The sequence below is a fragment of the Marmota flaviventris genome, chromosome 10 (assembly GCF_047511675.1).
Source record: "Marmota flaviventris isolate mMarFla1 chromosome 10, mMarFla1.hap1, whole genome shotgun sequence".
Classification (NCBI taxonomy): domain Eukaryota; kingdom Metazoa; phylum Chordata; class Mammalia; order Rodentia; family Sciuridae; genus Marmota; species Marmota flaviventris.
The window spans coordinates 87,602,734-87,626,787 of NC_092507.1; the positions used below are offsets into that span (position 1 = coordinate 87,602,734).

General features: G+C 33.8%; 2 protein-coding genes across 5 annotated transcripts in view; one reads left to right on the forward strand and one right to left on the reverse strand.

Annotated features, from left to right (window-relative positions):
- On the forward strand, positions 1 to 23,629 carry Trmt13 (tRNA methyltransferase 13 homolog). 4 transcript variants are annotated; one of them, XM_027943114.2, is made up of 11 exons: positions 1 to 262; positions 3,637 to 3,683; positions 3,769 to 3,835; positions 11,468 to 11,530; positions 11,969 to 12,038; positions 12,191 to 12,297; positions 12,624 to 12,791; positions 15,137 to 15,209; positions 16,132 to 16,206; positions 19,814 to 20,246; positions 20,874 to 23,629. In XM_027943114.2, the coding sequence occupies exons 1-11, from the start codon at positions 116 to 118 to the stop codon at positions 21,064 to 21,066; spliced, it is 1,443 nt and encodes a 480-aa protein (XP_027798915.1). In that variant the 5' UTR covers positions 1 to 115; the 3' UTR covers positions 21,067 to 23,629. The 4 variants fall into 4 exon arrangements, with proteins under 4 accessions (XP_027798915.1, XP_027798916.1, XP_071474191.1 ...); XM_027943115.2 differs by lacking the exon at positions 12,624 to 12,791; XM_071618090.1 differs by lacking the exon at positions 19,814 to 20,246 and having other exon boundaries at positions 20,874 to 21,005.
- Lrrc39 (leucine rich repeat containing 39) overlaps positions 21,284 to 24,054 on the reverse strand; it is a 21,735-nt gene continuing 18,964 nt past the window's right edge. Inside the window, exon 9 of the mRNA XM_027943116.2 lies at positions 21,284 to 21,339. Coding sequence (XP_027798917.1) covers positions 21,284 to 21,339 — 56 coding nt within the window. The remainder of the gene's footprint in view (positions 21,340 to 24,054) is intronic.

Sequence of the window (24,054 nt, forward strand, 5' to 3'; positions counted from 1 at the left end):
TACCTGTGTGGCCGGACCCGAGGACGCCATGCTTGTTAAGGGAAAACGACCCAAAGGAAACTGACAACTTTTGCTCTGGGCGCCGGATGCTGGCTACCGAAGCTCACCCAGAATTATGGCGGATTCGGCGCGGACACCGCATGCTACTGGCTTTCCAGCAGAGGGTAGATGCAGTTACTATGTGGAAAAGAAGAAGCGATTCTGTAGAATGGTGGTGGCCGCCGGGAAAAGGTTCTGTGGTGAACACGCTGGAGCCGCGGAGGTCTGGTATCGCCCTAACCTTCTGAGAGTCGACAATAAGTTTACCGGAGCGGTCGGTGCTGGAACCCGGCCCCTCCCCTCTTTGACAGGTTTCTGCTTCTGTCCCCTGGATTCTCCAGCTTTTACTTTAATAAACGAAGTTCTGACCTACTTGTGGAGCGATGATGAGCCCTAGTGATGAGCATTGTTTTCTTTTACTAAGTGAAACGCGAGCTGTGACACGTTCATCTTGATCCTAACTCGGGAATGCTAGACTTTAGTTTTGCCCCAAACTGCTGCTCCTTAACTCCGTCCACCCTCCAACTTCCTGATGGGAAGTGGTAGTTTAGAAAAAGTAGCGATTGAAGTTCCCAGAGTTCACTGGTTGTGTTCTTATTGTTGTATCATGAACGATAACCACTTCTTGTAAATGCTCTAAGAGAAACTTCTAAAATTTTTATTTAGGCTTACAATCTCTAGACAGCAACTTACAACTACTTGGCTGGAATGGGGAGGGAATGATTTAAAAGTATATAAAAATTGACCTTTTAAAGCTGAAAGCAGAAAGTGTGCAATCTTGTTCGATAATATAATATTCATATAAATATACTATCAACCAATGTATTTTTGCTTGTATGCATTATATAAGCATATATATGATATATAAGAATATATAATATATAAGTAATATATAAAATAAGAATATAATATATAGTATATACTATATATGACATATGTAAGTATATAATATAGAGCATATACTATATATGACATATAAAGTATAAGTATATAATATATATATAATAGGAAAATAAAAATAAGAACAAGAGGAGCTGAATCCTGATAGAAAAAGAACATATTCAATAGGATTAGAAAGAATAAACCAAATAGACTAGCATCTGGCTTCATGCCTTCTAAAAGTCCAGTATTATTTGCATTTTATTTTTTTAAATATTTTTTTTAAAGATGGATACAATATCTTTGTTTTATTTATTTATTTTTTATGTGGTGCTGAGGATCAACCCAGTACCTCACAAGTGCCGGCCAAGCACTCTACTACTGAGGTATAACCCCAGCCCCTGCCATTATTTTATTTTTGACATTTTATCCTTCTAGTCAAAAATACAGTGCAGATGAGTCCGTTTGTGTAAGACTACATTTCATAGCCACAGCCTACTTCCTGTTTTGGGTTGGTAACATTTACCTAAAGGGAAGCATACTGAAACAAGAACTTTCTTGTTTTGGAATATGGGAAATGTGACTTATTGTGGAAACTACTTGTGAAGTCCTCCTGTAATTTTATTGGCTGATTTTAGGGGGCCGGCAAACACCCTTGGTTGAAGAATGAAATTTATCAGAGCACAAAGATTTTGTTCCCACTCTGTATCCAGACATCTGTAAAGTAATGAAGATGGTAATAGTATTAGAATGTGGCTAAATCTACAAGGTGATTGCTATTCTTAGAAAGGAACTACATGTAGTTATTAGTTCCTTGGAGAAAGACTGCAAAATACCAGGGGAAACACTTTCCAAACACTGGGTTTTGAATTGTTAACCATTCTCCTGAATCTGTAGTTCATGATGTAATTGGAATATTATGTTTTCCTCTTCATCTTTTTTTAAAAGTGACACTGATGACATTGCTTAAACCCATTTTTAGCCAGTGATTCTCAACTGGGGATGATTTTGTTCCCCAGAAGACACTTGGCAATGACAGAAAACATTTTGTTTGTCACAACTGGGAAGTATAACTGGCATCTAATGGATAGAGTCCAGAGACACTGCTAAACCTACAAATCACTAGAAAGCCCCCTTCCAAAAAACAAATTATCCAAGCCAAAATGTCAATAGTGCTGAGGTTTGAGAAACCCCGTTTCTAAATCCAAACAACAAGTTTTAAAAGGTGCTTTTATTCTTCACTCTATGATTGGACTTTGGAAGTTAGAATAGAGGCTTTTCCTACATGGAAGTTAAGTTTTGTTGTTTCTTTTGTTTTTATGACAGGGATCTTAATTAACCAGGCTGGTCTCAAACTGGTCTCAATGATTTTCCCACCTTACCCTTCCAAGTTGTGGGGACTGTAGACAAGCCCATGGAGGAAATTAAGTTTTAAGTTAACAAATAAGGAATAAAAGTATTTTCAAAAATTTTTCCCATAAAGTTCAGTGTGCATAGTTTTCATGAACATGCTAAGAGGCACATCAGAACTAAAATAAATTGAGAAAAAAAGTCCATAAGAATGAACACTAGCCAGGCTGAAGCAGGAGGATCCCAAATTCAAGACCCATCTGGGCAACTTAGTGACACTCAAAATTTAAATCTAACTGGGAATGTAGCTCAATGTTAAGGCCTAATATATTCAAGTCCTTGAGCAGAATCCTCAGTACCACACACACAAAAAAAGAGTAAGCCCTTGGTCAGCGTTTATTCTATGGCTAGCACTATGCTAAGCAGCTTTATCCCTTTTGTTAAAATACAAAAAACTAATAGCTCACTAATTTTCACCAACCTTAGTAGGTAAGATATTATTCTTTTGTATGAGGAAATAAGCCTACTTAGGTTATGTAGCTGGTAGCTGATAGAACTGGAATATATCTCAGTAGTCCTGAACTGGTCTGTGGTTTAACTACTGTTTATGCTGTTCATACAGATTCATATGGAATGTGGAGTAGAGTTGCCAAGATTATTAATTTTCCATTTTTCACAGTGTATATAGTTAAATCTGTGTAACTTAAAGTGAAAGGATATAACTGCTATACTGAAAAGTTGAAGTCAGTAGAATATGGCACATACCTAATTGTTAAAATACTGTGTTTCATTGTTTCTAAAATAATTATTTTCAGATTTTTACAACTTAGAGATCAAGACGGTTCTTAAAATCAGTGATATGTCATAATTTAAATGGGTAGTATTTTCCACAGGAATGATAAATGAGATAATACATATGTTAATTAGTTCAATTTACCCATTCCGCAAGGTAAACATATTTCAGTGCATCATGTTGTGTATGATAAACATAAAATTTTTGTCAGTTTTTAGTTAAATGGTTAACATTTTTTTCTTTCTTGGTGGTCCATAAAATAATAGTGCATATTATAGTAGATGTTATCTTGGATTCAAATTTCTGTGCATATATAGGCCTTTATTATAACCTATTTGAAGCCATAGACACTTGTTTGTCCAAAGCAGTTTTTATTTATATATAGATGTTAGCTACATTGGATATTTTGTTTTTGTTAAACCCTATGACCTGATTTTGCCAATTTTTCGTTATGTCCTTTTAAACTTTTCTTACCTTTTTTTTGACAGTGCAGATATACAAAAGTTATATCTAGTATCTATAAGTAGTAAAACTGATATTTTACTTAACTAAATATATCCCTTTTAACACATTAGGAAGAAAATGCTCGGAAAAGAATCCTGTGTCCTTTAGATCCAAAACAGTAAGTATGGATCAAATAAGGGGTTTTCTCTGGTAGAAACAATAATTGTCAGAAGTCTCATTTTATATTTTCTTTTCAAATTTAGCACAGTATATGAAGATCAACTAGCAAAACATTTGAAAAAATGTAATTCAAGGGAGAAGCCAAAACCTGTAAGTGTTTGCTCAGTAAAACTGAATGGTAAAATGTGTACTATGTTATATACAGTACTTAATATATTACTAATGTGAATATTTAACAAGACTGTTGCCTTGGTCAGTGTCTTTTAAGTTTATATGTATAACATATGAGATTATAAATTCATTCATGGTCTTAATTCAGAGAACAGAATTTTATGGAACCTGAATGTTGTTCAGAGAATAAGTTCACTATTTAAAAACATTTACTTAGTGCCTACTAAAATTATTTCAGTAAAATATTATCTCAGTCTTCAAGGAGCTTGAGACTAGAAAGTAAACTTGTAAATAAAGAATATTGTTCAGTAAGGTCAAATGAAAGGAGCAAGCATAGTATAATGAGAACACATCCTGGCATCAAAATTAAGAACAAATATAAAGGGTTGAGAAAGGTTTCTCAGAGGGAGTAATAGTGGAATTGAGTCTTGATGTGGAAAAGAAAAGGAAGAAGGGTCCTTTTCAGCACAAAGGACAACATGTGCAAAGGCATGGAGCTGAGAAATCACATGATACTTTCAAGAAACTGGTACTTTATTCTGAAAGATATGGAAAACCACTGAAAGATTTTAAGCTTGGGAATGGCATGGCCAAATTTTCCTGTTAAAAAACCTTCTTGGCGCTGGGGTTATAGCTCAGTGAGAGCACTTGCTTAGCATGTGTGAGGCACTGGATTTGATTCTCAGCACCACATATAAATAAAATAAAGGTCCACTGACAATTAAAAGAATTTAAAAAATAAAACTTTCTTTAATAGTAATGTGGTAGGACAGCTTGGACTCAGTAGGACTAATTAGAAAGCTATTGTTGACATCCAATTGGGATGTGGTAAGAGACTGATAATTAAAGAATATGGGAAGGATATAATAGTTATTTAGGTAGCAGAATCAATAAAACTTGGTGTCGGTAAATTCGAGTTGGGTATATGACTGAAATTCAGTAGAGAGCTTGGACAAATAATCAAAAATTGGAAGTCAAATACATACAGGTTATAGGTAAAACTTTGGATTTTTAAGGTACCCAAGGATAAGTGATTTAGGAAAAAGAAAGGGATTTATTTTTCAATAGATATTAAGTGAGCACATATGCCAAATATTGTACCAAGCACCTTGCCTAGAAGAACATAACAATGTAGTGAGGGAAATAGAAAATGCAATATTATGTGCTAAACGTGATTAAGTACAGGATGCTAAGGGAGAATAAAGAAGGCGGGCCTAACCCTTTTTTGGAGAATATAGGGCATGAGAGAAATGGGGGAATGAATCATGGAGACATCTCTGAAGGAAGTATCATAAAAGATGAGAGCTAAATGTCAAGGGAGAATCAGCCCTCTGAGGAGGAAAATATGTGCAAAGGCTGTGAGAATAAATTCCTTTGTCAGGGACTGAAAATCTCACATAACTAGAATATAAAATAAAAGGAGAGCAAAATAAAAGATGAGACCTGAGAGTAGCCAGGAGTAAATCATGAGATCAAGGACAGAACTCTAGGCAACATTGACATTGAAGGGTGAGCTGCTAAAAAGAACCATAGAAAAAAATTGAGACTGGTGGCTGGAAAGGGAGGAAAAAGAAAAACTGGAAGAGCATGATGTATCAGGAGCCCCAGAAAGACAAACCTCAAAAAGAAAAGAGTGATCAAGAGTTTCTTTTTTTAAAATTTATTCTTAATTTTTAGGTGGACACACAATATCTTTATTTTACATTTATGTGGTGCTGAGGATTGAACCCAATGCCTTGTGCATGCTAGGCGAGCACTCTACCACTGAGCTACAACCCTAGCCTGTGATCAGGAGTTTTTATCATCATAGAGGAATCAAATAAGATAAGGATGGAGAAGAAAACATTAGATTGACAATAAAGTGATTGTTAATGATCAGCAAAATTCGTATTAAATAGTATGGGGAGAGAAAAAATCAGACTAGATATGTGAATAAAAGACAGATAAAGCAGTAAAAACCACAAGCAACAAACTTGGCTTTGAGTGGAACTTGAAAGTCAGAATGGCTCTTAAAATGGGGGAAATTTTATTTATTTATAAGCTCAGAGTGAAGAGCCAGTAGAAAGGAAGAAATAGAAACCAGAAGAGAGCATAATTAATGGTAGAATGTTTCTCAGAAAGCATTGAGGGATAGAAGACAAAATAGAAGTAGAAGGCATCAATAGGGGGAAGAATAATGCTTCCAGTGAAATAGATAGGAAGTAGTAGATGAATATTATTAGTTCAGGCAAATTTAACCAAAAAAGGAATATTAATTGAGAAAGTTCTTTTTGATAGCTGCACTTTTGCTAATCTCTACAATTAAGAGACAAGGTGATTAAAGGGTATGATGCTTATGAAGAATAATTGCTGGGTGTCTTTGGGAATCAGACTGAGTGTAGAGATAATGAATTTGAACTGGCACCTATACAAATGCTTAGGTGGTTTTACTTCAGCAGTATTCAGCAGACCATATTTTGGGATTAAAAGTCACATTAACTTATGATCACACTTATTTATAACTAAGGAGTACATAATACCATAATAACAATTTATCACTCAACAAGGGCTAAAAATTCAGTTCTCTGTTCAGTAACACAATAGGGAAAAAAGTAGCTATATGAGATGACAAGTATGAATTTGCTTCAATATAGTAAGCACTTTACTCTCTGTATGTATTTCTTTTTTTTTTTTTTAATTTTTTATTGTTGGTTGTTCAAAACCTTACAAATTTCTTGACATATCATATTCCACACTTTGATTCAAGTGGGTTATGAACTCCCACCTTCACCCCATACACAGATTGCAGAATCACATCAGTTACACATCCATTGATTTACATATTGCCATACTAGTGTCTGTCGTGCTCCGCTGCCTTTCCCATCCTCCACCATCCCCCCTCCCCACCTCTCCCCTCCCCTCCCCTCCTCTCTCTCTACCCCCTCCACTGTATAACCCTGAGGGTCTCCTTCCATTTCCATGCAATTTCCCTTCTCTCTCCCTGTATGTATTTCAAAACATTATGTTATATACAAAACTCATATACAGAATAAAATTTATTTTTAAAAAGAATAGAATAGAAAAATATATTCACAAAAGTGGAATGTTGAATACATAGTAATGATTTGACAGTCAACCATCAAGACCATCAGCAAACTATAGGTATACATATATATGTATGTATGTATGTATGTATGTATATATACATATATATATATGTGTGTGTATATATATATATGTATATGTGTGTGTGTGTGTGTATATATATGGTATGGGGATGTAATTCAGTAGTAGAGTGCCCCTGGAGTCAACCCCTAGTACCACAAAAGAAAAGAAAAAGTCAATAAAGGTATTTAAAAGTGAGATAATATGATTAGGAACAAAAGAATCACTGTGCTTTTTACTAGCATATTACAGAATTGTGGTCAGTTGAAGATTTTAGAAGTTATATGGTTCATAGCAATGACAGTCTAGAGGTCCTTGGAAGTACTTTATTGACATGTACTTTTTGCTTGACTTTGTGAAACTTCATCAGTTTGTAAATATTTTGCATAGTAAATGAAAGTAGGTTGATGGTAAATTTCTCCAACATAAATAATTTTACCTGAATTTGGAGTTCTATTGGACAATATTTATCTAAATATTTACCTAAAAAGTTAAAGCAGAACCGTTCCATTGGGTGACTTTAAAGAATCATTTTGGCTGGATTTTGAAATATAAAATACAATTTGTTTTCAAAATCCTAGTAGATGTCAGACAATGACCTACAGATGAATAGTTGACAACCTCAGGAGATTCAGACAATGATTTAAGAGCCTGGTATTTCTCACTGGGCCTTTTGGTAATTTTGATGAGACAGTCATAGCATGTGCATTTCAAAGTATTCCTGTACTTCCCAAAGTACCCATCGTAGCTCCTGAGCAGCAAATGGCAAGTACTGAGAAGGTTCTGAAATTTCATTATATTTCATCATATTTTCAAACTAACTAACAAACTAACCACAGATTTGTGGATGCTGGTAGAAGATAAGTGTTTCCTGGATCAGAGACCAAGTACTTTTTTTTTTTTTTTTTTGATGCTGGAGTGCATGCTAACCATGTACCCTACCACTGATTTTTACACACATTATTCATTCCTCACAGGAAGCAACAGGAGCTTGTTATTTACATGAATTCTTCTTGTTTCCCAAAGCCTATGGACTCACCACAGAGGGGCCTAGATGAATTCTGCAAATAAAGTGGACTTGGATCATAATTGAAGAACTCCAAATTCAGGAACTATAAATCCTTTTAAACTGGGCAATAAGCAAAGCTGCCTAAACTGTGTCTCATAAGTAGACATTTTTCTGTTTTATACTATATAATAATTAAGCCTACTATGTGACCTAGAAGACACCATTTCTATTTTCCAAGGATACTTGGTATAAAGCATCTTTGAAAAGATAGTCTGAAATAAATTTAGTCAGTGACTGCTTGGAAGACTTATAGAAGATTGAAAGACCCACAGGAAAATTATCTTCTGATAGCACTTGTTCTCAGTCATTTTGACAACAAAATATCCTCATACATTGCCAAATGCCTCCCAGTAGAGAACTACTAGGCTAGATGCTATAAGCTTAGAAGAAAATATTTTAACATTAAGGTACTATAGAAGAAAAATGATGACCATCCACCTCCCCCTTATCTTTTAGCCACTTTAGTAAAAAGAGAAAATAAGGTTTTACTTGGAAATTTCTTCCTTGCCTAATGCCAGGTTTCCATTAAAGCAAGCAAATGCAATGTGTGTTCTGTGAAAAGTTTGAGAGAATGTATGAATTTATTTAAAATGGAATACTTTGGGATGGGTTTCATGCATACCATGGCAAGGAAAGGGAAAAACACAATGGGATGATGAGATGGGGGGAAAAAATACCAAGCAATCTTTATCTGGTACACTATAATATGAAACTTGGAAACTAGGTAGATTCATATCACTGTTTTGCTTGACTTTGTGAAACTTCATCAGTTTGTAAACATTTTGCATAGTAAATGAAAGTAGGTTGGTTGTAAATTTCTCCAACATAAATAATTTTCACATATGAAAGTCTAATCCACAATACAATTTACCTAGAACATTCATTGCAACCATTTTAAAAAATTTAGGAGTATATCAAATTATAATAGGTATAGCTAATTTTCTATTATACTTTTGTCAATCATCCAACAAACCTTTGTACATGCAGTTTTCACCCATTCCACTCAATTACAGGTTTTCATTTTTAAACATATAAGAAAAGCAAGCAGCACATACTCAGGACGTTAGCCTTCTGCCATCTGTGTAACAGAAGTCTACTACTATGTATAATGAATTGTCTCTGGGAGTTGTTTTCACTTTTAAAGAAAGGATTTGTAGAAACACTATTATTTCATTCATGTAGATCGACACTGTCCAATATGACAGCCACTGTCCATATAAAACTGTTTGAATTTGAATTAATTAAAATTGAATGAAATTGAAAGTCCAATTTCTCAGTTACACTAGCCATATTTCACTGCTGGTTGCTGCCATGTTGGTTAAGGCAAATATACAGCCTTTCCATCATTGCAGAGAATACTATTGGACAATATTTATCTAAATATTTACCTAGAATTCATATTTCTACAGATGGAATAAGTAGCATAGTGTCACAGTACACTTCTACTTTCAATTTTTAATTAATATTTTATTTTTTTCATAATCATCTTTATTTATTTTTGCATTATAATTCTTAATACACCATTATATCATAATTTATCATATCTCTGATTATATATAAGGTATGTTGACACCAAATTCACATCTTCATACATGTATTTTGTATAGTGATGAGGGTCTCCTTTCACCATCCATGCTATTCCCCTTCTCCCTCCCTTTCCCTCCCACCCCTATTCCCTATCTAGAGGTAATCTTCCTTCCTTGCTCTCCCTCCCAACCCCATTTTGAGTCACCCCCTTTATATAAGAGAAGACATTCGGCATTTGTTTTTTGGGGATTGGCTAACTTCACTTAGCATAATCTTCTCTAATGCCATCCATTTACCTGCAAATGCCATGATCTTATTCTTTTTTATTGCTGAGTAATATTCCATTGTGTATAAATGCCACATTTTTTTTATCCATTCATCCACTGAAGGACATCTAGGTTGGCTCCACAGTTTAGCTACTGTGAATTGTGCTGCTATAAACATTGAAGTGGCTGTGTCCCTGTAATATGCTGTTTTTAGGTCCTTTGGGTATAGTCCGAGAAGAGGAATAGCTGGGTCAAATGGTGGTTCCATTCCCAGTTTTCCAAGGAATCTCCATATTGCTTTCCAAATTGGCTGCACCAATTTGCAGTCCCACCAGCAGTGTATGAGTGACCTTTTTCCCCCTCATCCTCACCAGCATTTGTTGTGGTTCGTCTTCATAATGGTTGCCACTCTTACTGGAGTGTGATGATATCTTGGAGAAGTTTTAATTTGCATTTCTCTGATTACTAGAGATGATGAGCACTTTTTCGTATATTTGTTAATTGATTGTATATCCTCTTCTGAGAAGTGTCTGTTCAGGTCCTTGGTCCATTTATTGATCAGATTATTTGTTTTGTTTTGTTTTTTTGTTTTTTTTTGGTGCTTGTCTTATTAAGCTCGTTATATACCCTAGAGATTAGAGCTCTATCTGATGTGTGAGGGGTAAAATTTTTTTCCCAGGATGTAGGCACCACATACAAACAAAGATGTTGTGTCCCCCAAGAACTAAAAAATTAATATTAAAAAATTCTCTCTCTCTCTCTCTCTCTCTCTCTCTCTCTCTCTCTCTCTCTCTCTCTTTAAAAAAAAAAAAAAAAAAGTTGGGGCCTAGCCCCACATAATGGAGTTTAGGGCCTACAGAACAATAGTAACAAAAACAGCATGGTACTGGCACCAAAACAGGCTAGTAGACCAATGGTACAGAATAGAGGACACAGAGACTAACCCACAAATATACATGATAAAGGTGCCAAAAGCATGCACTGGAAAAAAGATAGCATCTTCAACACATGGTGCTGGGAAAACTGGAAATCCATATGCAACAAAATGAAATTGAATCCCTATCTCTCACCATGCACAAAAGTTAACTCAAAATGGATCAAGGATCTAGGGATTAAACCAGAGACTGCGTCTAATAGAAGAAAAAGTAGGCCCTAATTAGTATTTTAAAGTAGAAAAAAGTCAGACTTACACCATTATAATATCATTATTTCATTTTGGTCATGCTGCCTGTCTGAAGAAAGTATGTACTCGTTTTTGCCATTACACCATAAAGCAAAATTGGCACAGTCCTTAGTTTATGCTGTAACCAGGTAAAAAATTAAAATTATTAATGAATTTTTAGACTATAAGTTATTCCAATTAATTACCTCTCTAGAATATATGATAGATGAACACAGTTTTTTCTCTTCTCTTATCTACTATGGTGAATCCTTAAAATCTAAAGCAAACCAGGCACCAGAGTAGGTACTCACAAATTATTTAATGACTGAATGGGAGGAAGGGAGGATGGCAGAAACAGAGTTTGGGATAAAGGGGAGTTGCAGTTTTTCAGCTTAATTTTTGTGAACTTCATATTAATTTTTTACGGTTTTGTTTTTTTCAAGGATTTCTTTATTCAAGATATTAATGCAGGCTTGAAAGATGAAACAGAAATACCTGAACAATTAGTAAGTACATAATATTCAATATTAAAAGGTATTTGTAACCTATCTCCATATTGTATAGAAGCCATGTTTCAATTTTTATTTGATATAAATCTGTTGTTTTGAATTTAGAATGCATTTTCTTATTGAGTCAGTGTTATTAGTGATGGTTAGTTCCCAGACTAGCCTGTGCTCCATAATAAGCTACAGTATGGCTTGAGTCTCCTTTGATTCTTCTGAGCTTAAGAACTTCTTGACCCTAAGGAGGTTAGGGAAATTAAAGCAACAGAGTAGAGACAGACGAAACATAGGAGTTGAGCAATTCTGGTGGCAGCTTAAGGAAGGGGTTTTATCAGAAAGAAGAGCCTGGGTTGGCCATGGAATTTGCCCAACTATTAATCCTCTGTCATGGTACTTTAAAGCATTTTTTTGCTAAATTATTTATTTTATTTTTGTTTACAGGTTCCAATTTCTTCTCTACCTGAAGACCAGTTGGAAAACTTAATTAAGAAACTGAGAAAAGCAAGTGAAGGTAAGTCTGCCTGAAGTTGCAAGTTAAATTATTTTAGAGTAATTAAAGGGGTATATGAGTTGATTCTGATTTACAAAATGTTACCACCCTTGTTCTGAGTCCTGTAGTTTCATATTTGGTTGGTTAAGCTATTGTATTTATATTTGGCACAGGTTTGAATTCTACACTTAAAGATCACATTATGTCCCATCCAGCATTATATGATGCCCTTAATGACCCTAAAAATGGTGATTCCGCAACCAAGCACCTGAAACAGCAGGTTTGTTTAGACCACAATAATTCTACCTTTCTTCATTTGTTTAAAACTAATCTTCTTTTCTTTCTCAATATATTTACTAATGAGATTTTGTTTTATCTTTTAGGATACAAAATTTTCCAATTTCAAAAATATGTATAAACATAAAAAAATTGGCACAGAAATAGTTCTCAGTAGATTATTACATATTAAAAAATGAGAAAAAAACTTAAAGCCAAACAAATTATTAGTGCAAACATACTACCTTATATAGAGATTGACTTGCTGTTTTCCCATTTGAGCTAACTATGTTTGCTCTAGTTTATAAAATAATCTTGTGAAGTTTGCAGGCTTCTATTTTAGGTAACATTGAAAAATTAAAGTTACTTGGTCCAAGAAGATGCTTTGTTGAGTTTGGAGCAGGAAAGGGAAAATTATCTCATTGGGTTGATATTGCCTTAAAAGATGCTGAAAAAGTTCACTTCATCCTGGTAGAAAAAGTGACCACAAGATTCAAAGTAAGTGAAATCATTGTAGTATATTAGTAACCTTTTTTTTTTTTTTTTCCGTTTTTCAGCTTCAGAAAAAAATGATGGTCAGAAACATTCTCTTAAAACAAACTTCCTTTATTATATATTTATTTATAGCTCTTTATCAATTCTAATTATATTGGTAACTTAACTGGAAGGTGAATTTTTTAAATCTAAGTTTGGATAATTCCATGTTCTGAGTTCTTAAAAATCATTTGCAGAGACAGGAAAATATGTAGAAAGAGCCAGGCTCAAGCTAGAAGTTACAAGTCTTACTCTACTCTTCCTCCTGCCTTTCGCTCAATACTTGCTGACTACTCATTTATAAATATTTATTGAGCATACTCAATGTGGTAGGCCTTTGGTACATTTAAGTTTAGTAAGACAAAACCCCTGTGCTCTATTATTTATATTTAGAAAGGAGAGAGAGGCAAATAAATAAATAATTGTCATAAAGTATTAAAATATAGTAAATGCAGAAAAGTGAAAAAAATCTGCACATAGTGTAGATTCAAAAGATGGAGTGACAAGTTTTATTTCAGAGAAGGGATGGAGAATAATTATACAGAAAAGGTGATGCTTGAGCTAAATCTTAAAAGATGAATTAATGTTTGCTAGCTGAGAGTTTGAGAAGCATTCTAGGAAGCAAAACAGCATAACCAAATGCCTGAACGATAGGGAAACATGGAAACTCTGCTATGTGATAGGAGGGCATCATGTGAAGTTCAGCAATGATGAAACTGGAAAGAGAGTTATCTAGGGAAGACCTCATGTTGAATACTGAGAAAAAAAAATTGACTTTATTCTACTATGTGCTCAAAAACAGTTGAAAAGATTTGGTTCTTGCCTTTAAGAAGCTTACATCTAGTGGGGCAGATACACAAGTATCTTGTTTCCATATGCTAAGTATGTTGTGATAATAATAAATACCGGATATTATGGGAGCATAAAGATAAGAGAACAACCTCAGTTTAGTGTGGGTTGTCATGGAAGATTTCACAGAGAAAGTGACAGTTGAGAGATTGGAAGAATTCATAAGCATTGGTGAAGCAAAAAAAAAAACTTTTTAAAAAATTTAGCTAAGCGGGCTGGGGATATGGCTCAAGCGGTAGTGCGCTCGCCTGGCATGCATGTGACCCGGGTTTCATCCTCAGCACCACATACAAACAAAGATGTTGTGTGCGCTGAAAACTAAAAAATAAACAAATATTAAAATTCTCTCTCTCTCTCTCTTTAAAAAAAAAAATTAGCTTAGCATAAGTGAAACTAATTATAAGAGTCTGAGACTTGAATTAGGAAAATTGATAATAAGATTATTTTTAAACAATAATCCAATTAAGAATTGGGCCAGAAAGCTAAGGCAGTTGCAGTAGGATATAGGAGAGGGGAAGAATATGAAAAATGTTAAAAGTGTTGGAAGCCACAAGACTTAGTTATTTAATGTGAAAAAATAATAATAATAAAATAATCAGTGATTTATTATTCATTGACAATGAGAGAGGAGTAATTTGGGATAATGTTTTTATGGCTTAAGTAAGTGGTGCTCTTCCTGAGATAAAGGAATATAGGAGGAGGCAGAGGAAGTATAAGTTTGGATGAAAAAGTAATGAATTCAATTCTGAATGTGTCGAGTTTTCTGTTGAAGTAGAATTTTCTAGTTGAGGATTGGATATGCATCTGAGGGGCTGAGGGTGTAGCTCAGCGGTAAAGCTCTAGCCTAACATTTGTGAAGTCTTGGGTTTGATCACTAGCACCACAAAAAAACAAAACTTTACTGGGGATGTATCTCAGTGGTAGAAAGCTCGCCTAACATGTACAACAACCTACCAACCCTACCAAAAAAATTTTTTTTGAAGTGGACATGTGTCTTGATACTCATCAGAGAGGTCTGGGCCACAATGTAGAACTGTATGTTGTAGGCATTTACAAAGATAGACTAAAATGGATGTAATCTTTCAGAGAAAGTAAGAAAAGAAGCAAAATGAAAATAGATTGCCACCAGTAACAAAGATAAAAGAGCTGGCAAATAATCTTAGCTTACTTAATATCTGTGAACCCTAGTTCTTTGTGAGTGAATTGAGAATTATTAAAGAAAATAATGTGTATATAATAATTGGTGAAATTTTCAAATCTTATAAAAATGTGATACTACTTTAGAGTTTTCATCAAAAATACACAATCTTAAAATTTTTAATTCATTCCATTTTTTCAATAATAAGAAAAACAAGATGGAAACATTTACTCTGAATTTTGAAAACAAATCTTTTCATTTTCATAAAACTGCTTTTTTTAGCACAAAGAGTCATTGTTACAATACTGTTCTGTTTGTGCAGGTAGATGGTAAACACAGAAAGAAAAATTCAGTGTTTGAAAGACTTCAAATTGATATTCAACATTTGTGCTTGAGTAAGTTGCCTAACTTTCCATTGCTCTATCATAAATCAGAGATGTTTCAAACTTTAAGGATTGCTTAGAAATTCAATCATTAGAACACTGCTTCAGGAAAAACAAAGGAAAATTAGTTCAATATTAATAGAGAATATTATATTTAACACTCAAGTAAACGTAAATTGAATTAGGATTGAAAAAAATATTTTCAGTATTAACTAAAAATGAAGTGTTATATTCAGAAAAAGTTAAAAAAAAAATTTTTTTTTCTTTTTGGACCTGGGGATTCAATATTTTATTTTGAGACAGGGTCTTGCTAAGTTGCTTAAGGCCTCACTAAGTTGCTAAGGCTGGCCTCAAACTTGGCCTCCTGCCTCAGCCTCTCAAGTCACTGGGATTATAGGCAAGCACTATCATGCCAAGGCAAGAGTTTAAAATTTGAAAATGCATCCTTATTTGCTTCTTTGTCCTGTTTAAATTAATCTTGAATGTGTTCATATCCTAAACTAGCCTTCTGCCTGTAATTAACATGATTTACCAAAACCATTAAAGAAAATGAAATAGTTCCTCTGCCTAGCTAATAATGTATAAAATATTCTGTCTAGATTTTTAAATATATTACTTTTCTAATGTTGATAAACAGCTTCTCAGGTTATATGTTGAATTCTAGAAAGTGAGAATTTTTTTGTTTGAGTCTCTAGGTTTAGCCCTAAAATTCAGGCATTTTAATTAATTCTAATTTTATCTCTTAAAAAAAAAAAAAACACATATACTCTGGCTGGGATTGTGGCTCAATGGCAGAGCACTTGCCTTTCACATATATATGAGGCCCTGGGTTCGATACTCAGCAGCACATAAAAATAAATTAAAAAAGAAAAAAGAAAACTCCACATATACTTATCTCATAAGAGAACTTATTTAATGCTTTCTTTCATTTCAGACAAGATTCCTGTACTGAGAGAAGGGAAACTACCTGTGGTAGGAATTGGAAAGCATCTGTGTGGTGTGGCAACAGGTAGGTAAACACACTGATAATATCTAAATTAATACATTAAATCTTAATTTAAATTGCCTAGTGGTTTCTTTTGAGTTGTTAAGATTTCTTATACTTGCAGCTTATCAGTCTTAAAGGGGAATGAAGGGAAAGGAATGGAGAAAGGAATAGGAAAGACAGGAGAATAATTCTGACATAACTTTCCTATGTGTATATATGAGTCCACCATAGTGAATATCTACATCATAGACAACCACAAGACTGGGATCCTAATTAGAATAAGATGTACTCTGTGTATAAATAAGTCAAATTATACTCTACTGTCATGTTTAACTACAAAGAACAAAAATATATAAAAAAATTTTAAACTTATTCTAGTTACAAAAAAAAACAGTCTTCATAAGCAACACTGGCCCTATGTTGTATCAAATGCAGGGCTTTCCTAGATATCTGCTCATTTTGGCCATTTTGCAGGATTAATCAAGAGTGTTATGTATAAATAATATGTCATATGGAACCTTAAAGTTCTTTGGGTTATATTACAACTAAACAGGGAAACAAATTGTTGTGGAAACTGTAGTATTTCACCCCAGAAGGTACTTAGAGAAACTTTTTTAGAGGAACTTAGAAGATCACTGTGTGTCGGGATTCTGAGGAAAAATTTAAAAAATTTCATACCAGAAAAATCTAAGCTGTCTTAGCACTTCTGTTCATCAGATCTAGCATTGTAGAATGGAAACAGCATACATTGGGACTCGGATAGTTTCATTGTCAGTTCTGCTGTGTAATTTTGGCAAGTTATTTAACCTTCCTGAGCTTTGGTTACCTCATTGGTAAAATAGGGGTAATAATACCATTTACCAGTTTCCACATAAAATTCTGGCATATATTAATGCTCACTATGTTAGCTATCATTATATCTTCCTGGATCCTGCTAGTTTCATCATCTATTCATTTGGGGAACTTGGAGCCTTCATAAGACATTATTCAAATTGGCTGAATATGAGTACTGTATATTGTGTTGTTCTTCAAAGTTTTTAGATGACTTCCATATATCTTAATTAACCCTTAAATAAAAGCCTTTTGAAGTAAACCAGTTGCATCCAATTTCATCCTAGGGAAGGGGGAAGGTATACACCTTTGACTCTTCCCATCTAATCCATATTTCTCAAAAGTATAACCTACAGTGGCCAGTTCTCATATTCCATGCATTTTCTCCACTTTGGTTCACTCTGTTTGAATTCCCCTTTCATCTCTTGCAGTTAATTATCCTTTTTGAATTTCTATTTCATTGTCTTTTCTGACACTTCTTTCCCAGTTCTTTCCTTTCATCAGTGCATTTCTTCTGTTTCTTTCATGGTTTCCTTCCACAGGGTTCTTTAAATATTAATATTTAGGTCCATCTGCTACATTCCTAGTGTATCCTTCCCCTTTTTAAACTCTTCAGCAGTTCTTTGCTACTCTGTTTCTAGCTTTACTGTTCACCAACATCAAGCTTGTATATTTTTCCATATACTATTCTGTTCCTACCATTTCTGGAATTCCACTGTCACCCAAACAAAAAGACTGGTCAATATCTATTCATCCTGCAGCTCAGTTATCACCTCTTTTTTTTTTTTTTTGGGGGGGGGGGGCGGGGGGTCTCCTTAAATAAGATCTGCCTCCTTAGTATTATCACAATACCCTCTTTTGTTTGTTTGTTTTTGGTTTTTTGGAGAGGCTACCAGGGATTGAACTCAGGGGTACTCAAACACTGAGCCACATCCTTAGCCCTATTTTGTATTATTTAGAGATAGAGTCTCAGTGAGTTGCCTAGCACTTCACCATTGCTGAGACTGGCTTTGAACTCGTGATCCTCCTGCCTCAGCCTTCCGAACTGCTTGGATTACAGGCATGTGCCACTGAGCCCTGCCTCTGTGGTATCTTTACCTGATTATATTTCACTTATGTCTGTTTATTTAATTCTGCCAGAATCCTATGAATTTTCTGAAAATAAGGCATATGCTAATACAATGCTCAATATATAACAGAAACTTAGTGAATTTGAATGAATGAATAATCTTGGCCACTAATTTGCTGTGTTTCTTTGTCCTTTTTTGGGTATACAGCTTTATCCCTTTAGATCTCTATAAAAAAAGAGGTTGAGCTAGACTGATAAAGATCCTTTTAATTCTGAAATTATTTAATTCTTTTAATAATTTTTCTGATTATTCTCATTTCTGAAAATCATTTACTTAAGTTAAATATAAATAAAATAGTGACTGAATATATTTTGTTAGAAAATAATAGTTTATGGAGCCAGGCACAATGGCACAACTATTCAGGAGACTAAAGCAGGCGCATTACTTGAGCTAAGCAACAGCAAAATCCCTGCCTCAAAAATAAAAAGAGAGAAAGAAAGAAAATTGTATTAGCATTTTAGTAGCATAGTGTATGCCTTAGTCTCAAAAAATTCATAGCATCTGCAAGAATTAGATGTATAAACAGACAAGTAAAATATAATAAGGTAAAGATATGCAGAGGGAATTATGATAAAACTGTTTAAGAAATAATAGATTACAAAGTATTAACATTATTTTGTGAAGATTGGTGTTTGTATTAATGTATTAAAACTGTTGTGCCCTTATACCATAAATAAATAAATAAATAAAATAATAGATTGACTATCACCTTATCCAAATAATAGGTTTCCAGTAATGTTTGTTGACTTAAATTCATATATTGAGCTAAATTTACTAGCAAATAGCAGATCATTTAATATTGTGACATCTTAGGGCAATAAAATTTTTAAATGTACATTTGTTTTTAATTGAGTAGACACAATATAACAATCTAATAAGAAAATATGGGTTTTACAGTATATAATTATGGTCTTTCCAATATTGTCAACAGTATAGTAGTTCTCAGTGGAAAATATCCATACTCATCAAAAATCTTTGGGTTTTTTTGTTTGTTTTTTAGTTTTCAAATGTACTAAAATGTTTTCATTTTAATATAGCATACATAATCCTCTAAGTTTGGGTATATTGCATCCTCAATGTTTTACACATGAAAGGCATTCAGAAAATATTTGCAGAATGAATGCATAAACACAGTAAGACTACTCAGAGAGGCCTACTTTCCATGTTCTGATCCCCTGTTCTCTACTCTTCAATTCATTGCTATTTGCTGTGATTATCTTCTAACTCAAAATTAGCATCACTATGTTAAGCAAAATTGCCTTTGTTCTTTACTTCTTACTTTGAGTTTCTTAAGCTCAAGTTTCTTAATCTGGAATGCAAGTATAGGTAAATAGATGTTTCTATACAAATCATTTCCTCAGCCAGGGTAGGGGAAATGGGAGACAATTCAAATAGTTAGACAAAAGGTTTTTTTTAATTATAGACCTTAAATTTGGATAGTTTTATTGGGAAATAGATTTTATGCAAAATTAGTCACTAGAAAAAATAAGAAGATAGAAAAAAGCAGATTTGAACAAAGTTGATACTTTATGATAGGATTATTACATATATAAAGCTAAGTAGATTTTTGTTGTTGGGTTTTTAAAAACCATACTGTTTAAGAAATATAAAAAAATATTTATTTTAAAGATGATGGTTTGGGGGGGGCGACATAATTGTGTTTGCAGATCTTGCATTACGATGTTTGGTTGAAACCTATGCTGCCAGTTTTGAGGAAAGGAATGAAGAACCTTTAGCCAAACGCATAAAGAATGATAAAACAGAAAAAGAAATTAACACTTTGGCCAAGGAAGGAAATGAAAAAAATGTCCCAGAGAAGTGGACCCCTGTGGCTGGCATTGTTATTGCACTCTGTTGTCACCACAGGTGTGATTGGAGACATTATGTGGGCAAAGAATATTTCAGGGCCCTAGGCCTTGGAGCAGTAGAATTCCACTATTTCCAGCGAATGAGTAGTTGGGCGACTTGTGGGATGCAGAAAACATCTTTCGAAGCCTCAAATATTACCACAAAGAGAAAAGATAATCAAAACAATGATAGCGAAGAGCATGATGAAGGAGGATACAGAGTCACAGATGACAGCTCTGAGAGTTTGCCTGGGTAAGTGACTACTTTGTAATGCTGAACACTAAAGGGGAAATAGTTTATTATTGCTATACGGTTGTCCCCCACTTATCCATGGGGCATACATTCTAAGACCCCCAGTGGATGCCTGAAACCACAGATAGGATACAAGCTCTGTATCTGATGACAGAAATGGCTACTAAACACCTATCTGATGGTCAGGTAATATATACAGTGTGGATTTGCTGGACAAAGGGATCATCATATCCCAGGTGGGAAGGAGTGGGAGGGCAAAAGATTTCATCATGTTATTCAGAACATCACTTCTTTAAAACTTATGAATTATTGAAAGGAATTTTCCATTTAATATTTTCAGATCACAATTAACAGAAACTACAGAAAATGAAACTGTGGATAAGTGGGGACTACTTTCTTCTTAGATGACTATTGCCAACAGTTTATTCCTAAGAACATACAGTGTAATTTTAGAGTAACTTAAAATACATGCATTTTTATTAAGGTTATAAGGTAAATATGCCTTGGAAGATGGAATATAGTACTCAGTATAATGTGGGCTATTTAACAGTTTTTCAATAATTACAAGTAACTAAAAGTTTTTTAAAAGTTTACAAAGTGTTAATTTTGTGTGTTTATTCCATTTAGGCTTCTTACTGTTGAAGAAAAGAAGAAAATAGGGCATCTTTGTAAATTGCTGATTGACCAAGGTCGAATCCAGTATTTACAGCAGAAGGGATTCAATCCTGCTTTACAATACTATACAGACCCTTTGGTATCTTTGGAAAATGTATTGTTAACTGCTTTACCAATTCATTCTTCGCCAGAAACAACTGCTTAATAGGAAAGAAATTTGAACATCATCTGTCTTCCACCAAAAAAATTTTTTAATTATATTTTTATATTCACAAAAATATAATTTAAATAGCAGATAATGTGAACTTTAAAACTACTGTGGCCTCATTAAACTTTGGCAATAATTGTTTTTTACTTCAGAGGTCCAAATAATTCATCAAATTCCCAAAGTAATCCTCTTCGGCAGGGCATTTTGAATTACATTATTCATCAGTATTTATAGAAGTTGGTGAAGTAATCAAACAATTGACTTCATCATCTGAAACACACATAGTACATCAACATATTAATTAACATGTTAAATTTCTATTTCTATTTGCATTTATTTGGGAAATATATTTTTCCTTTGATTATATTTAATATTTTTTGTGTCTCAAGTTCAAAACATAATGACCAATTGTCAATCTGTAACAAGGGCCAACCTGAGAATTTGGCAATGTGAGGATTTTTTTTCTATGCAGATCTGGAGATGATAATCAACTGTACTTTTTCTCAAATGCAAACAGATTCAGAGATGTTCACAGTCAGTAAATACAATCACTTTCAGACTACCAGAGCCATACCTATATTTATATACTATTAGAATTTGTCCAGGACAAACACCAAAACTGAAGAAATATTTTTAAGTAAAAAAAAGTTTCACTTCATTTTTGTGCTGTTGGATAATTATAACTAGATTATCTAGTTATACACGCATAAACCAAAAATTAAATTTGAAATTTGCAAATAATTTATCAAGTTAACTTGGTAGCTTATATCTTTTACCAGGAGTTTTTTTTACATATGTAAGTTCAAACATTAAGTATGATCTCTGTTTTTTGGAGAAAATAATTTGGACTAAAACAGAAATCAGATGATGAAACCAAAACCTTCTCACACTTAGGCCTTATTTAACTGATAAGTGGTTTTTATGCAGAAGCAAATATTAAACCAAACATATAGTAGGAATGTTACTCTCACATTTTATCCTTGATTTGTTTATGCATTTATTTGTAAACATTTTCTTAATTGTTGATCATATGCCAAGACAAAGATCCAGAATTATTAATTTTAGATATTATGAGATTCTGAAATAGCTATATGTATCCTGTAGAATTGTAAATAATTGAAAAATTGTAGCCCATTTTTCATTCCAACCTTTCTACTTATGTCTTGTCAAATCCCAATCCTACCACCTCTTACTGTGTGACCTTGGGTAAGCTACTTAATCTCTTTGTGCCTCAGTTTTCTCCTCTTAATGGGGATGGCAGTAATAATAATAATAATAAAACCTACCTCACAAGGTTGTTGTGTGCATCAAGTAAGCCAACACAAATAAAATGCTTAGAATGGTTCCAAGCACAAACTTAAGTACTCAAATATTAATTACTAGTAGTAGTAATCATGGATCTATTTTTAACAACATTAATAGGAGGGCTTTTATTTTATCTCCTCTTTGTTTAAATTGTTACTTTTTTTTTTTCTCTCTTCTTGTATGTTTTAGGCCAAATCTTATTAAAGTAAGATAGTGTGATAATTTTTTTAGTTACTCATTTCCCCAGTCAAAAGAACAAGATATACATCCTTCTATAGTTAACCTCATTTTATTATTAGAAATATTCATTTGTATCATAAGGTTTATTTTGTATCATTAAACAATTTATGCCCACAAATAAAAGATATTCAACAACTAATATAATCTGTTATGTTTCATATGTTTCATAAGACATACATACATATCCAAAAATTATCATACTGATGCAGTTCAGTTTCCTACTTGTCTTTAATTTATCCTTTCTACTTTCTAAAACTAGACCCCACAGTATTAGAACTTTTTTGTTTTCCTCCCAACCTGTATCCATGCTATTGCTTCTGTGGCCTTGCTTCAGGAGACCTAAACATTAACCCTCCACTCCCACCCCTCTGGTACTGGGGATTGGACCCAGGGGTGCTCTACCACTGAGCTACATACCCAGCCCTTTTTATTTTTTTTATTTTGAGACAGGGGCTCACTAAATTGCTGAGTCTGGCTTTAAACTTAAGATCCTTCTGCCTCAGCTTCCCCAGTCACTGGATTACAGGAAGAATACCACCATGCCCTGTTTCTAATGACTACTTCAACATTCCATTGAGTTGAACTAAAATCTATTGAGTTAAAAAGTCTTCAAACTTCACATTTTAGTATATTATAAAGCCATGATTTATTTATTTCATTTTTTCCTCCCCGAGTACTGGGGATTGGACCCAGGGCTTCAGGTATGCTAGGCATGTATTCTTACACTGAACCACATTCACAGCTCTTTTTAAATTTTAAATAGCGGTATGCACAAAACAACAGTGCCTTGCTAAATTGCCTAGGCTGGTATTAAACTTGGAACCCTGCCTCAGCCTCCTGAGGAGCTGGGATTATGCAACTGGGCCCGGCATGATTTCTATTACTATGCTATCATTTCATTGCTTTTTATGGGAATTGAATCCAGGGGTGCTTTACCACTGATCTCCATCCCTGTCCCTTTTTATTTTTTTATTTTGAAACAGGGTCTTAATAAATTACTGAGACTGGCCTTGAATTTAATTGTCCTGCCTCAGCCTCCAGAGTTACTGGGATTTCAGTTGTATACCACCACACCTGATTCATTGCTTTTATTAACAGAGAATTGAGCTCTTTGCCCTATTCCCCTAATCTTGACTTAATATAAAGGCTTTCATAATTTTAAAAAAGTTTCATTCTAAATTATAAGAGACCTAATCAATTGAAATCTGTATATCAAAACCTCACATTCATTCTGTCAAAATTTGTTCTCTTTTAATATTTTTCACTATAAGTAAAATAGTATTTTGCTATTTGTGGATTCTAGAAAAAGAAATACAGATGTTCAAAATGACAGATATGGCAAGCTGGTAGAAAAAGGTAGTAAAGTCCTAGGAATAGTGTCTTCATTCACTTGTTTGTGCTTCAGGTACTTGGACAAAGAATTTATTTCCTGACTCCATT